The sequence below is a fragment of the Phoxinus phoxinus genome (assembly GCF_949152265.1).
Source record: "Phoxinus phoxinus genome assembly, chromosome: 2".
Classification (NCBI taxonomy): domain Eukaryota; kingdom Metazoa; phylum Chordata; class Actinopteri; order Cypriniformes; family Leuciscidae; genus Phoxinus; species Phoxinus phoxinus.
This window is the reverse complement of record NC_136877.1, coordinates 11,417,196-11,435,155: the sequence shown is the minus strand read 5'-3', so window position 1 is coordinate 11,435,155 and position 17,960 is coordinate 11,417,196. Positions and strand designations below refer to the sequence as shown.

Sequence of the window (17,960 nt, the reverse complement as noted above, 5' to 3'; positions counted from 1 at the left end):
TTAAAATATGGTTAAAGTTAAAGCTGAATGTACTGACAAGCATTTCAAGTAAATTAAAATACACTTTAATAAAATTTCTTTTGAAAATTCTGTCATGTACTTAAATACATTTGTAATTACATATTGTAATGTAACGATGAATGTGCAACTTAGAACATTTAAAATACATTAACTGAAAATGTAATATTGAATAACACACTACAGTTATTATTATAATCAAGTACTTTACTGTACAGTACATGTGCATTAGTATGTTAAAGCACTACAAAATATTAAAATAGTGATTCAAAGTTTACTTTAAAGTAAAACTTTAAATTTGACTATTACAAAATGCACTTATTTAAAAGTGTACTTACGTATTTTAAGCACATTTAAATGCAATTTTATTTCAGTAACATTATAATATCTGTTTTAAAAATATACTTGTATAGTCCCCCTCTGGTGTAAATGAGTCCCTCTGGTCCCCCTATGTGGTGTTTTTAATATGCTTTAAGACACACCATGAGCAAATTCATGTCAACACGATTGCTGAGTATTTTCTCCTTAAAACTGCTGTGAACCAAAGACAGTCTCAAAAACGTGGTTTGAAATCGCTGGTGTTTCTGACGTCACAAACTACCTTCAGCGAACCAATCACGTCAACGTGTGATCATCAACGAGTGGATCTCTGAGCTGGTGTGAGTGAGTGAAGGCAGGGCTAATTTGCATATTCATAGAACCACATATACTAAAAGAAGCAAGGGTGTAGAGATACATTCAAGCTATTTTAAGCCATGAAGAATATTTTTTTTAAGGAAAAAACATTTAAATATGTCATTTTGGTGATCAAAGATGAGTTTTAGGGGATACAGTTATTGACTACAGGGCACTACAAGTGCACATTCAGTACAATTATATGCACAAGGCTTTTTTTCACAAGGTTGGTAATACCCTGCGACCGTATAATAGCCATGCATGTGTGTGTGTGTGTGTGTGTGTACCTCTGTTGAGTGTCGCTGAACTGTTGATGTCTCCAGCCATGAATGAAGACTCTGACTGCTTCCTCACCGTGTCATTCCACATCCGGCGGATTCGGCTCTGTGAAGAACAACAGAGTTTCACACACACGATATGATCAAGTCAAATCAAGTCACCTTTATTTATATAGCGCTTTTTACAATACAGATTGTTTCAAAGCAGTGATAACAGGAAAATAAACAACAGTTTGTTTCTGCTGTACAGCAGATAAATAAGACAATAGTGTCATTGCCCAGCTTAGTGTTGATTCATTTCTGTTATAAAAAAAAAAGTTATTCATTTAGTTAATTTATCTATACAGCCGCTCTGGCGAAAACCGTGATGTCATCGTCCGGCTCAGTTCATGTTCTCATTTAATGGTGTCAATCCAGGCAGATCAATATTATTGTTGAATATTAAGTGTCCCCAACTAAGCAAGCCATAGGCAACATCAGGTGAGGGACTGTGTTCGATTTGTCAACGAACTGTTCATTTGAGTTGGATCTTTGCAATGATTTAGGTAATCTGATACACAATACTTATCTAAATGATTTATTCATAAATCAAACTGAATATGTTTTCAAACTCTTAAAAATAAAGGTTCAAAAGAGTGATGCCATAAAAGAACCATTTGTTTGCTACCCCAGAAAATCTTTCAGTTAACAGTTCTTAAAATAACCTTTTCTTTCTTTCTTAGTGTTAAGAACATTTTAATAATCTAAATAACCTTTTTTCCACAATAAAGTACCCTTAAGGAGTGGAAAGGTTCCATGGATGTTAAAGTTCTTCATGAAACAATCAATGGCAATAAATATCCTTTGTTTTAGAGAGTGTACATTCTTCAAAATATCATTCAGGTTTGGTATGGCATGAGTGTGAGTAAATGACGACAAAATTTTCATTTTTGCATGAACTATCCCTTTCAGGTTATCAGTTATGAACGGTTTCTGCCTAAGATGCTTACAATGTAAGGCAGCACATAAAAAAAAGAAAGGAAAAAAAAAATAGCTTACATAAGTATAAAACAAAAATCCCCTGGACGTGAAATGTTGAGCCGTTTAAAGCACATTACTCATCTGGCTGACATTTACACGCACACACACACGGGTCATGGGTCGGCGAAGTGTGTTTCTGGTGCATGTCAGATTCTTGTTACATGTTTGCAGATATCACAGCAGATGACCTCTAAAAGGCTAAAGGTCGAATTGGAAACCTTGTCTCCATGGAGATAATATAACCAGACAAATCGTTACCATGGAAATGAGATATTAAAGCACAGATATGTAAAGCCAAAGATTTGTATGAGACAAGGACAGCATACAATAGAAATCCTCCCTTCACTGCTCTCTTCAAAACAAACTACGTTCAGGTAAAGGACAGCATTGGAAATGTGAAATTGCGATTTTTCTCTCTTTATATTATCAAATTCTTTGAGCTGGGATTAAGTTCATTTTAAAAGTCAACCTTGCTTTGGCTATAGAATACTACAAAAATAATAATAATACCGTAATATATACACCGTCCATAAATATATCAATATAGCATCTTCCAAAATGTAACATGAACTACTGTTTTGGAACAGACTGTATTGTAAAAATACAGTATTGTTTCTTATTATGCAATGTGCTTGATCTTACATTTCCAATGTGACTTGGAAGTAATATCTGGTGCAAAATTTAACTTGATCCATTTTCTCAAGACATTTTAGACCAAATTGGATTCAAAATGCAAAATATGCAAAAATACATATTCTGAATGAAACATCTAAAACATGCTCAATTGTATTTTGCAATTCAATGAAAATGTATTATAGTTTAAATTCATATTAAACGCAATTAGTTTTTACTTTTTACTTAAGTAGGTCAAATGTATAAGCAATTTCATAATTACTGGAATATGCTGAATGAAATAAGATAAGGGGCCCTATCTTGCACCCAGCGCAATTGACTTTGAACACCGACGCATGTATCATTCCTATTTTGCACCCGCGCACAGCGGACTTTTCCCTCCACAGACGCACGTCGGTAAATTAGGGAATGAACTTGCGCTCGCGGGGGCGGTTCAGCGCAAAGAGGAGGCGTGTTCCGGCGCAAAACTTCCATGGTGCTATTTTCCAGTTTTAGAAAGCAATTGCGCCATTGACCAGGGAAAAAACAGTCTAAAGACAGTGGCGCGTTGCGCGTTAGTGATATGGTATTTTAAGGGCGCGTGCTTGGCCATAATGTTAACGCGCATCCACTTTGATTCTCTAATAAACAGACGCAGCAGTTTTCATTTTCGCAAATCATACATTATTACAAGGAAAAATATTAACACACGAGGGAAATCATTGTTGTGTCCGTGAAGATGTGAAAAAGATCTATCTAGATAAAAATAAAAAATAAATCTAGATTAGGCTACACATTTACTACCCAAATGATACGCCTGTTTAACCGGAGTTAATTTGGGTGTGTTTCTCCCATCATCCCCAATGTCACTTCTTTGTATTTTACGGCCCTGACGAGAACGTCGGTTTCCTCGGCTGTGAACCGCTCCTGGCGTGCGCTGGCAAATCCGCCGTTATAATAGCGATCCGCCATGGAACAAGCGCGCCTGCTCTTAAAGGGAATGTGAGAGGACGCTCTGATTGGTTTATTTCACGTTACGCCCAAACCACACCTATGAATAATGAAGCTACTTCAGACCAACCCCTTTTAGATTTGCGTCGGGCGCAAGAGTCATTTATCCCGCCGGGAAAATAGCAACAGCGCCAGGATCCGCCCACAAAGTTACTTGCGCTTTGCACTTTGACACTTGCGTTTCAGATCGTTAAAATAGGGCCCAAGGAGGTAATATGACAACGATATACCTTAGAATAAGTACAGTAGGTATTAAGTAGTATAGTGTGTATTCCATTCCTAACAATCACTCATTCACACTGCTAAACATGCACAAATATCTACTTCTAACACAGCATATCACTAAGATGAGCTGATCAAGTGTGTAGTGTGAAAAATTATAGGGCTGATAGTTACTTGTTCATACTGTAACTGTGAGGAGTTTGTCATACAAGGCGGGTGGTGAACCTTGTGATGAAAGAAGAAGGAGAACAAGAAACAAGAAAAAGAGACAAAGAGAGAGAGTGAGAGAATACACACACATGGACACTCACAAAATTGCATTTTGGCTTTGTTCTGCTGTGTGTGTGCTTGCGTGTGTGTGTGTGTGTACTGTATGTTACCCGTCTACCTGTGATGCTGAGGAATATCGTCCAGGTCCGCGTGACGAGGAGCTTTTCACCGAACCCATAGACGACTCCACACTCTTCCCAGTGTAACAGTGAGTCCGAAGGCACTTCCCGTACTCTTTGCGTACCTAAACACACACACACACACGCGTTGGGTTTTCATGTTTTATGGGGACATTCCATAGACAATGATTTTTATAATAACAAACTGTAGATTTGAACCCCCTAAACCTACCCATCACAATAAATGTTCTGCATGTTTACATTTTCAAAAAGCATCACTTATTATGATTTATAAGCTGTTGGAACCAAAAAATGTTCCAACAAGAACAAGGATTTTGGAAATTGACATCTTTGTGGGGATTTTGTCCCCATAACATACTGTTTTTTACTGGGTTTTACCAGGATCACACACACACACACACACACACACACACACACACACACACACACACACACACACACACACACACACACACACACACACACACACACACACACACACACACACACACACTATGGCCATTAAACTATGCAACTGCTGCCATTTATTGTTTTCATTGTTTCGTGGTTTGTATCAGGACCGTCACCAGTGCCGCCCCAAGTGACATAAGGTGTAAAAGTGGTGTAATTTTTGTATTTGTTACATAATGGCAGCATTTGAAAAGAATTTTGAAAAGTTACATCCACTTTTGAATCAATATATGAGCTTAAAAAAAACTGATCTGCACTGAGATGACTTTGATATCATCTCAAATGTATCAATATGTAGTGCATAGGCCTCTATGTAATTATAAAACATTATAGCTAATCCATTTTAGGGCTAGAATGACAAAACTCTAGAGCAGATGCTAATGACTAGTATGCAGTGCCGGACTCACAACCGCATTCAGCGACAGAATCGAAAATGGTGATGTCCGTAACATTGGGACAATTTATCATTATTGAGCGAGTTATGAAATAAACGAGTCTAATCGAGGCGTGAGTTCATCCATCAGATATTTTAAAAAATCAACAAGGACTTTAAATGCTTAGTAACCGAGTGCAGAGAGTACGTTTGAGCCGCGCGCCTCACAGCTCCGGTGGATCTGAGGATGAATGCAAATAATTTCTCCGTCTCCGTGAGTAAACTAAACCCATCATGATTATCCACTTCACTATGACCCTCACATTATATGATGAGGCAGACAACTAGTTGTCCAGTGCGGTTCCATTAATTCAGCGTCCTGAGTCCTGAAAATGTGCAGGTGCCAGTTCGCATTTAGAATGGGGTTGTCACGCTCATAAAAAACAAAACGCTTTATGAACACAAGCGTATTAAGCGCGGCTGTCGTACTGGCCATTAGCATCTGCTCTCGAGTTTTGTTATGTGAGAAACATAACAGGATTAGGGATGAACATAACAAGTGCGTAATTGACGTAATCGATTATAGTCGACGCGTCAATCCAGCCCTAATCCGTGTGAAGTTTTTTTTTAGATAGGATTTTTTACAATTGTTTATATACTATTACACTATTTATTATTATTTCAAATTAGATTTTATTTTTATATTTTGAGATTTCATTATAATTTTAGTTTAAGTTGTAGTAGTTTGTGTAGTGTGTTTTGGTCATTTGTGTTAGTTTTTATTCAGCTTTAATTTATATCCAGACTCAAAACATATCAGTTTAGTTGTTCATTTACTGAAATGAGCACTGTCAAATACGATTATTAATTTTATTTCTTATGCATGCTATTTTTATTTCTTGTGCAAATATTGCAACTATTTTATAATTACAGTATTTTAATACCTTTTCTATGTAAAGCACTTTGAATTACCTTTGTGTATGAAATGTGCTATATAAATAAACTTGCCTTGCCTTGTCTATATTTCAGTTATAATTAAACTTATTTTACTTCAGTTAGTTGCCAAGGCAGCGCGTTAGGGTTCAAGATCAGGAATTCTCTTTTTTGTAATGCGCTTTAAAATAAAAGACATTATTTACTAAGTAGCAGTGTTTGTTTGCTTGGCATATTTTTGGATGATTATTGCTTTGTAAAGTATCCATAGCCATAGTGTTTCAGATTATATATCGGAAATAAATAAATAAATACATAAATAAATAAACAAACAAACAAAACAAAACCGGCCAACTTTCCACATGTTCAGGCGAGGGCCCTGGTTTGTATCAAATGTGTGTGTGAATATGTTTTTCCAAACCTTCTTCTGCAGGACGCAGTGAAATATGAAGATGAACATGCCCTGCAGGGAGTTAAAGATGGTGAAGAGGTACGCCATGATCACTGTACTCTCGTTAACGTACATCAACCCGAACGCCCAGGTCAGGCCCAGTAAACAGAGCAGTGCTATGGCTCCGATTACCCACGATCTGAAACACACACACACAAACAGCAAATTAGCCTTGAAATGAAATGAGAAAAATGCGGTCAGAAATCATTACTCGCAATATAAGACGTAAGTGCTAGATCAGTGCCTAAATTGGTAAATTTCTATCCAGCTCTCCACATAAATTAAATACGACTTCAGTTAAAGTGAACTCAATTTTCTTCCCCACGTATATCTGTGGGACTTTATTTTGCATGGATTTTATTTTACACTGCTCTTTCCTTACATGAAAAATGAATGACGAAACTGCCAAGATCCAAAAAGGACAATAGAAGCCATATAATGCAGAAGTTTCACTCGCACAAAAGCTACAAAGCTATCAGTTGACTTCAGAAGACTTCAAATAAAGCGCACAAATCACTTTTATACCACTTTAACAGTTATTATTTGGTCCTTTTTGGAGTTTGATTGGTCATATTGTGTTTTGCAAAACAGAAAAGAGCTCAGACATTTATTGCAGAAGAAAGGCATACAGGTTTGAAGCGACATGATTTTTAGGTGAACTGCCCCTTTAAATACCCTCCTGTATCTCTCCCTGACATTCAGCACACGTCGCCTCATTTCGTGAGAGCTGAACAGATCACGTGTGCCTGTAATGTGTTGTTTTACCCGCGGGGCTGCAGATCCACCCCACTGACTCCAGCTCAATTTAACATAAAAATTACATGCATTTACATATGGATAACATCCAATATGCCACTAATGGGACAAACAAACTTCACAATGTTGTCATTAACTATAATTCCAAAAAATAAATAAATACACTGAGACTGTATTTCAGAACAAATATTTCCACTGATAAAAGGAACATCACATTCTCCAAAGCTGTTCACCATGATTACGATTAAATTTCATATTTGAAATCACCAATGAAACCTGACAGCAACTGTCCCATGAATATTGTTTCTTATGCTCAAATAGTGTCAAAAAGCATCTTTTTTTGCGTCTCGAACAGTAGGCGAAATTTCCCCAGATGACCTTACTTCCGGCGAGATTCTAAAGTGTGCATTTGATGGACACTTTACTATCCCATGAGGCCACAGGAGAGGATTTATGAATGGAGGTGAAATGACGCAACTGACGCTGGTAGGTCACGTGATAAGGGCAATGCAGTACATCCAGATTACATTCACACACACATTCCTTCTATGTAGAACATCATTTTTGAATGTATGTAAACAAACTACACCCCGCCCCTTTTCTGTGCTGCGCTTGTTGAGTTCTTGAGGTCCACTGGTTTATATTTCCATTGTATGGACCACACGTTCATCAAAATCTCCCCCGTCTAATGACATCTTGTTTTGACATCCGCTTCAAACATTAAAGCTCATGATAACTTTTGTTAACTCTACAATAAGTAAATCCATTTCACCTTGTCAATTACTCTTCGACAGCGATGCCATAGAAATATACAGAGCTACCGCAAAAACGAAAGATCAAACACAACATTCTAAAGATGGCTGCATGCTTGTTTCTCTGGCGGTCAACTGGAGCTTCTAACAGCAGCTGCAGTGACGCGATGACTTAACCAATCAGAGAACGGCTCTGTTACTTAGAATGCGGGACTATTCCGCCATATTGTGTGTTGTGTTGCACTTTCTCTCATTCATAAATGATAGTAATGCAGCGTCTTTGTATATTTAAAGTCTTTGGTGGTTTTCAGTGTGTTACTACACTACTGTTCAAAAGGTTGGGGATCAGTAAATTATTATTATTATTTTTTTATAAATTAATACTTTTATTTAGCAAGTATGCATTAAATTAATAAAAACAATGGCCGTTATCATTTTATCATTTCTTATTTAAATAAATGCTGTTCTTTTGAAATGTCTATTCATCAAATAATCCTGAAAAAAGTACCAAGGTTTCCACAAAAATATGAAGCAGCACAACAGTTTTCAACATTGATAATAATAAGATTTTTATTTTATTTTTAGCAGCAAATCAGCATAGTCTAATGATTTCTGAAGGATCATGTAACACTAAAGAGTAATGATGCTAAAAATTCAGTTTTGCCAACACATTTTATAGAAAATAGTTATTTTAATTGTAACAATATTCCACAATGTTACTGTTTTTAGTTTAGTTTTTTTATCTTACCGACCCCAAACCTTTAAACATTAGTGTATGGTTACTAAGGTGTTTGAAGAGGCTTTTAGCATTTCTTTATGATATGCTTGTTTCCAGGCGAGACAATGTAGTCTGTATATTTCTAACCATTTTGCGGTCTAATATTAAGTCTGCTTGCTCAAAAACCATCGACACACCTCTCCTTAACAAGACTCATGAATTGAGGAATTGTTCATTTAATAATGACTCAAAGGCATTATGAAAGATGTTTGTTTTCTCCATCACACTGAGATGCTGACATCTTCAGATGAATGTTAAAATGACCATGTCCTGAATTCCAATGCAACTCCGCTTGAGTCATAAAACGTTTTGATACACACCTCAGGACGAGCTGCACAATACAGGGGGAAACTATAAGGGCACTGAGAAGGTGACGAGCAGAGAATGACACACACACACACACACACACACACACACACACACACAGTTTGAATGATTGACAGCACTTCATATTGTGCCGTGAACGTAAAAACAGGAAGTGAGTGAAGAGGGTTTATTTGCAGTTATGAAGCCAAGCCGAGAGAGAAATATGAGCTGGAGGGAAGGAAAGACGGATCTGCTTACTTAATCTCTGGATCATAATCCTCATAACTGAAGAATGAAATGCGGGAAAAAGAAAAGCAACAGAAAATTAGAATAAATAAATTGACACTTGAGAGCAAAATAAAAGGGAATTGAACCAGATGGGCTTTGATGAGTCCATATGCGTCATAAAATTCATCAGAACAGCAACTAGGTCTGAGTGATACAGTATGTCATATTTTCTTTTATATTTCACTAATGAAACAGTAGAAACATACTAAAACATACTACATATTTTTAATAAAAAAAATGAATATATGAAATGTCGTGATTGAACAACTGGCAATGAGTTAAGAAAACTTACTGACTTTAACAGCATTTTAAATCAGAGACATTCATGTGTTTACACACTCATACTTGTAAGAACAGAAGGATTGTCAAACTAGGTGCTTTTTAGGACCAAACCCTTTATGAACAAATAAAAAGGGAATTAAAATCATTGAGATATTCAAGATGTTGGGTTATTTTATATCAAAAGCAAAATCATTTATCAGAAATATTCCATATTAGGGCTGCACAGTGTGGGGAAAACAAATCTAATTGAGATTTTTCTTATAAAATTGCTATTTAAAATGTGATTTTAAAACAATCCAGGATTTTTTGCGCTTAATTGGTCTGCACAACTAGGCTAAAAATGTGGGATGATGTCAATAAGGCTATAAAATAATATGAATAATAATAATAATTAAATATAATAATAATTACAATTATTATTATTTTACAGACATATTGATTATTATGATTATATCCATATTGATTATTGTTATTATTATTACTAAATAAAAACATACTAAACAAAATAACTAAATAAAAAAATATTACTATTGTAATATTTCCCTGTAAAAAAATTATATTATAAATAATTTTATTTTACATTACGACTGCAAGATTACAACACTAATATTTATAAAGGGCATAATTTCATTTTCAAACATTAAACATTTTTTTTATTTTGACGGGAAAAAGTGACTGATGGAAAAGAGTGCATCTCATGTTTGGGAAGATGGTTGGCGCATGTTTCATTCCTAAATGCACATTAAAGCGACTCCAACTGTAGACGCAGAAGGAGTTGACGTGCAGCATTTACTGTGAAGCGAGCCGCTCTGAGACCAGCGGATAATGAGCTCTCGCGTGTAAATGAACACGCTTCACTCTGAAACACACAACGGATATATTGATTTAATTCAATGGCAGCCTTTATTTATTTGATAATCACATTAAGCAATATTTGTGATTTCGGTTTTATTACTATATTATTATGTGCAGTCCTATTCTATACATCACCCAACTCTAACAGTGACATGAATATCATTTCTGCAAAAAAACACGACAAAACCAACCACAAGTCATAAACAAGATCAACCAATAGCAAACAAACACAAACACACACAGTCTGTTACAGAGATGCACAGGTGTTGGGGGTAATTACCACACACACACACACACACACTGAGTTTGGGTCTAATAACCACACCAGGTGCACAGCAAAATAAATGATTGATGGAATTAAAGTGGAGACTATTAAACATAATTTTGCAGTGTCCATCTTAATGACAGGGGCATTAATAAACATCATCGGCCCATAAACACTCGGTAACACCGACTCGATGCCTGAATGAAGAGTGTCAAGTTCAATAAGTGTTGTAATTCAGTACCGGTATATCCTTTTTACTGTGTTGTTATTTTTTAATTCAAATATTGCAAATGTTAACATAAGTTTTTGGTAATTAAAAAATTGCTGAAAGAAAATAAACAATAGACGACAAATTAAAGGTAACCCTATACAATAAGGTCTCATGCATTAACATTAACAACAGGTAATATATGCATTACAGTATTTATTAATCTTTTCTAATGTTAGATATTACAAATGCAACTATCTAATGTTAGTTCATGTTATAGCTCAGGTCTATTAAATCATATTAACAGATGCAACTTTTAATTTGAATAATGCGTTAGATTAATACATTCTTCAGAAGTAGTTTTCATTGTTTGTTCATGTTAACTATGTACTAATGGAGCCTTATTGAAAAGTGTCACCAAATTAAAATTAAACAAATTAGAAATGTTGAAAAAAAAAAAAAACTAAAACTGGAAAAAAAGTAAAGCTTAATAGAATAAAAAAAAATGACAAAGCAAATAACTAAAATGACTAAACCTCAAAAGATTAGAAATTAAAAATTAAAATATAAAAATAAAAGGTAATTAAAAATATGAATAAATGCTGTAATTGCAGCTAAAGAAGATAAACACGAATTGAAATTTGAATAAATAACTCGGTAACCGCTTGAAAAACCACACAGAAATCGTGACGTAATCGAAGCGATGGTTTATAGTTAAACATATTAGTATTTATCATACACACACACATATCGTTGGCTTCAGAAGACACCGATTCATCCACTGGGGTCGTGTATGAATTACCAGCACAATAGTGCTTTTTCAAGCGTCAACCGAGCGGCAGCCATTCACTTACATTGTATGAACTCAGAGATTGATTCATTTCCTAAAAATCTTTGTTTTTGTTTATCTGAAGAAAAAAAGTCATATACATCGGGTGTGACATGAGGGTGAGTAAATGAGATCATTTTCACTTTGCTGTGACCTATCTTTTAACAGACTACTAACAGACTAACTTTCTACAAGAACACGCCTGATTAAAGTAAATGATATCACGTTTCACAAATAGGATATACAAATGAATAATTATTTTCTTTTTCAGCAAGCGGGTCAGTGCACGACCGTGTTGAACCTTAAAAATGCAGGCTACGCACATACATCAATGTTACCATTTAACTAACTTACTAACTCAGTCAATAATTGAGAGTGACTAGAAAACACGATTGTGACATTTCTGTGTGATATTTATGTGAAGATCAAGAGCAAATTTCAAAATGTATTTTAAAGGGCATCGCAGAAACTCTTTGCAAAGGGAAATTCATTGAGATTACAGAACGAGTAACTGGACGCAAGGAGGCAATACTGGATGTACAGTCAAACCAATAATTATTCAGACACCAGATATCATTTTTTAGGACAGTCTGACAGTCTAACAGAAGGATGGCCAAAACCAATTTGATAACTGAGTTCTTGTCATATTTTATTACCATTTTCTAAACTACAGCGAATCAATTGTGATAATGTGAGAAATGTTGAAGGTGTCTGAATACATGTTGGTTTGACTGTATTTTTATAAACAATAACAATAAGGAAAATAACTCGATACATGGATGGCTTTTTTTTTTATTATTAAAAAAAAAGCTGATTATAGGGTGTATTAAACACATCCAAATGAGTGTAGGCCAAACTGAACAATAGAATTCTCTGCAATCAATTTGATTAAATTTATAGATCTGCAAATTACCGCACAGAATGCAGGAATTGGTTGAATTTGCATTAATGCTTTAAAAAAAGGCGTAATAAATTTGTGGAAAGTGCCAAACCAAATGGATATTAAAACCCCCTAAATGGCTCACGCTCATGTCCAAGTCTCTTCACTAGTGTTTAATCGCCGTTTTTCACTCTTGTCTTGAGGGAATAATAACCCGCATTTCTTACACTCTTACAGCTCTCTTTTCCAGAAACCTCATCCTTATGCTTTTATTTTTCCTGAAGCTACACTATGCAGATTCTCATTCACACCTCCGTTCACCCTCTCTAAAACACACTCGTGCTGAAAAACCCAGGGCGCATTAGAAGTTTAATTGAAGCAGATAGCGGCGACTGGTTGCGTTAAAGACGTCCTGCTGGGAGTTTAACAAACACAAGACTGCGATTGAACATCTCTCCTCCCTCAGGTGGCCTGGCTGCTGATCGCCCGGGTTAAACATGAAAAATTAACGTGAATTATGATAAAGAGGCTGCTTTTAAACCGTTTAAGAGAATTAGCAGCAATTTGTCATATCGTCTCACTCTATCTCCAAGAGCGAATCTGCATCCCAATGGCAGCTGTAATTGAGTTAGTTGGAGGCAGAAAGTCTTGACGGAAATGTGAATAATGTCCTCAAGGTGCTGAGTGATGACTTCACCCAGAGACACGTCTGTCTTGAGTGGGTTTAATTGAGTCGCAGATTAATGAAGAAAAGGAATCGCTCATGACATAAGGATCAAACTCAGACCGCCCACGTCAATCCAGAGTTGTTCCGGTATAACACATTAAATGAGGATTATGACATACTGGTGCGAGACAAGTCGACCAAACCACTGCTGCAAATCGACACTGGAAATAATAGTCGTTTTTTTCACATTTATGTTTCGCTTTATATTTCTGCAAAGGTTTTATTTCAAATTACTGTAATGTTGATGTTACATTTTAATAATGAGACACTTTTGAAAAATGTATATCTGGAGCAGTGATACTGGCCTTCATTCACTCAAAAAAAGAAGGTTATATAGGCTACAGAACCTTTCAGATGTTCCCTTTAAGGGATCATTTTATAGAGTTTTACTTAACTTTTTTTTATTAATATTTTATTTTGATTAAATTTGATAAATAACACATCTCTTAAACATATAATTGAAGCAACCTGTTAAACGTGAATGTATTATGCAATCATTTATGAAATTTATCTTTATATAGAACCTTTTTTTAGCATTAAGGGATCATAAAGACTCAAAAATTTGAAACCACCAACCAATGAAACCATTGCGAACTTAGTAAAAAGATGCAATTAAAAAAATATTTTACATATACCATCTCTATGTTGTTTCTACATGAATTTGGAGATTCATTGTGACATTACATTAAAATATATTTAAAAAATTGACGTTTAATGGGTTTTCTAATTTCTTTTTTTTTTGTGCGCGATAAATCACTTTTTTTTTTATCGACTGACAGCTCTACAATGAATTCATGAAACTGATCCAAAACCATGTAAAAGCCATATAGACACTGGTTAATAAGTTCAAAGATAATCGCCCCTATAGCAGTGACATTTCAAAACATTTCGCAACAGCCATGACATAACGAAACCTTGTTTACGGAAATCACGTGACTTTGCCAGTTTGACACGCGACCTGAATCACTAGCATCAAACAATGATTCAAAAAGGTTTTCAAAGCTTCAAGTCGGTAACCAAACAGTTGATGTAACCCATTGACTTCCAGGAAAAATATATACTATGGTAGTCAATGGGGTCCATCAACTGTTTGGTTACCGACATTCTCCAAAATATCTTCTTTTGTGTTCAGCAGAAGAGAGAAATTCATATAGGTTTGAAACAATTTGAGGGTGAGTATATGATGACAGAATTTTAATTTTTCAGGTGAATAGGGTAACATTTTTAACTAGCAGATATCACCATGAAACTTTCCCAGTTGATTACCTACATGGCAATATCTAATTAATTATGCGCTAATTTGCATATATATATAAAAAAAGTAATCTGAGTATTGGATAAAGCCAGGTTCAAAATTATTTTTTCATTGTGTTCACATATTAGATGGGGGAAAATTGCAGAGGGATTTATATATGGATATCTACTTTTGTTATCCAGTAAATCGGAATATAGCCTACTGTCAATAGCCTTAAAAATAGATTTTCGCCATGTTTTTTGGAATAAAATGTTATATAAATCAGGCTAGGAATATGGCGGCAAATCAATGACAATAATAAACGAGATCACAGCTGATGCTGGCGCGCGCGGTAAATGACTTTCGCGAGCGAATAACAGATGTACACGCGAGGAGACGGGAACTCGCGAGCTCATTCAAGCCCTGCGCGCGCGCAGACATCTCCTCTGCACGCAATTCAAGCCCTCGCGCGCGCGCAGACATCTCCTCTGCACGCAATTCAAGCCCTCGCGCGCGCGCAGACATCTCCTCTGCACGCAATACAAGCGATCGCGCGCGCGCATGATCATTCCCCACGCTCTCGCGCTCGATCTGCTCTCGCCTGCTGCTTTTGCTCGCTCGAACACTTTTTATTTTTGGCAGTCGAGGGGCGGGGCTTACTGTTTTAATAACCTCAAATGTCATTGGTTACATCCCTTTTCCCGGAAGTCACTTGTGATTGGACGCCTGTGATTGTCAATCAAGAGCGGCAAAGGCACGACCCAAAAGCTGGTTGTCAACCACTGTTAAAAACAAAGAAGAAGAAGAAGACAATCACTTGACTTAAGACATGGCTTCATTAACGGAGCAGATGCATGCGAGTTATCACTTAATTTGTTTTTATTTTATTTATTTATTGTTGTTTATTAATGTGTAATGTGATTTAATGCATTGTTAATATAGAATAGATTCTTACCAGAAACTACACTAGTCTTAGGGGTAGTGATTGCATTCTTGTGTTGTTAAGAGATATTTACAGACTGTAATGACACATTTCCATGGTTATTCGCATTGTAAATCTACCAAAATGTTTACAATTTTCTACATTTTATATTTAAAACACTATTATTTGTGTTATTTGTATTAAAATATTTTTTAAAAATTGGAGGAAAATGGGAATGCAAAGATATATATGCTGTAGTTCACCACTACATAACCACTATGCTCCCTCCCATTAACCATGCGTTTACCCAACCAAAATTATATTGGTTCTGAGAACCTCAGAAATGTAAAAAGTGTCCATTAAATAGTTGTAAATTTAACAAGGGCTTTGGATGAAAGATAAATTATGTGTTTATATCAATAAGCAAGAGTTTCTGGTAAGAATCTATTCTATATTATTAACAATGCATTAAATCACATTACACATTAATAAACAACAATAAATAAATAAAATAAAAACAAATTAAGTGATAACTCGCATGCATCTGCTCCGTTAATGAAGCCATGTCTTAAGTCAAGTGATTGTCTTCTTCTTCTTCTTTGTTTTTAACAGTGGTTGACAACCAGCTTTTGGGTCGTGCCTTTGCCGCTCTTGATTGACAATCACAGGCGTCCAATCACAAGTGACTTCCGGGAAAAGGGATGTAACCAATGACATTTGAGGTTATTAAAACAGTAAGCCCCGCCCCTCGACTGCCAAAAATAAAAGTGTTCGAGCGAGCAAAAGCAGCAGGCGAGAGCAGATCGAGCGCGAGAGCGTGGGGAATGATCATGCGCGCGCGCGATCGCTTGTATTGCGTGCAGAGGAGATGTCTGCATCTGTTATTCGCTCGCGAAAGTCATTTACCGCGCGCGCCAGCATCAGCTGTGCGCTCGTTTATTATTGTCATTGATTTGCCGCCATATAGGAATAGTATATTTACAAATCCCTCTGGAAATGTCTTTATAATATAACTAGGTACAAGACTGGAAAGTTTGGTGTATATAGGTGCTACTGAAGTGGAGATTTCGGACTTGGAGAATGAGAGAAAAGTCATTTTGAGAAAACGGACTTCAAAAGATTTATCATCAGCCAATGAGATTGCGGATTCAGCCCTTTTACTTTCACGATTGGTTGCTGATAAAAAGGAAAAGAACATATTTGGATCCGACAGCATTGTACAGGAGAGCACTTTCTAGCGGTGTGTGTGATGACAGGGAGCGGACAGAGATCGCGGATCAGCGGGATGATTTAGAACGCCAACTTTTGTTGAATTTATGAGAAATCTGCAGACGCAAACAGACAAAGTGTAGTAAAAAAAAGACCTAAATGTGTATTTCGGACTTTTTTTTCACCACAAGTCTGAAAGAAGACATGTTATTGAAGACAAATATCCCAAAATCTCAAAATTGACCAGTGGAGAGAGGTGAGTGTGGAACTATACGGACGCACACACACGTATGCACAAACACACACAAAGTGTCAAACACAGGAGGAAGTGAGCAGGTGCAGATGACCTCCAGAGGGACACATGATGACCGATGGAGAAACAGTTTGATCTTACCAGTGCCACTCCACTATGACACAGCCGTCATGAAAGCGATAGCTGTGCAAACGTCAGCAGACACGCACACAACAGAAAACAAGAACAAATAAATGAATGAGTAAGACACAGAGACAGAAAATAATTCCTTCGAAAAGTGCAACAGCAACTAAACAAATAAAAAACAACTAAAAAAGAAGCAGCAACAGCCCTCTACACAGGTGTTACACAACACTCGCAAAGTTTAGGTCTTAACATTTTTATTTAATTTAGGATGCAAGAAATGGTATGACGAGGATCATTTTCTTTCCATATTTCCTGCAGACGCATGACATTGAGGCAGGTCATATTACAATGATTGAACTTTTATAGCCAAGAGCCTTTAGTTAGAAAGTATACAAATATTTTGCAACATTATAAATGGCATTTTTGGTAAATTTAATTAATCCTTGCTGAATAAAAGTATTAATTTCATAAAAAAAGAAGAAGAAAAAAGAAAAACCTTACTGATCCGGTAGTTCAGGCTTATGATAATGATGGAAACAAAGTCTTAACCTTGAAAATGAAATATTAATAAATGCATACTGGCCTGTTAGATGCAACTAGATGAAATCACAGCAATAATTTCATGCTAATACCCAATCTTAAAAGTCTATAAAACGTGGGGTCAGTAAGATGTTTTAATGCTTTTGAAAGTAGACTCTTCAGCTCAACAAGGCTGCATTTATTTAACCCAAAATACCACTAATCTATAAAATATTAATGACTATATATAATGGCCGCTCGAACACTTCCGGTGGCTTCACTCCCTGCTGGCAGTTTAGAACGTCATGAGCTATCCAG

The 17,960-nt window shown here is 36.0% G+C and overlaps 1 protein-coding gene across 3 annotated transcripts in view; it reads right to left on the bottom strand.

The window, feature by feature from the left end:
• LOC307011911 (adhesion G protein-coupled receptor L3) overlaps positions 1-17,960 on the bottom strand; it is a 305,103-nt gene that overhangs the window by 12,724 nt on the left and 274,419 nt on the right. For 2 of the 3 annotated variants that reach the window (XM_079638009.1, XM_079638010.1), the window contains 3 exons: positions 6,424-6,592; positions 4,225-4,350; positions 981-1,077 (listed from right to left, as the gene is read on the bottom strand). In XM_079638009.1, the coding sequence (XP_079494135.1) occupies positions 981-1,077; positions 4,225-4,350; positions 6,424-6,592 (392 nt within the window). Of the gene's footprint in view, positions 1-980; positions 1,078-4,010; positions 4,062-4,224; positions 4,351-6,423; positions 6,593-9,303; positions 9,331-17,138; positions 17,181-17,960 lie in introns of all 3 variants that reach the window. The other variant, XM_079638008.1, reaches the window with a different exon arrangement.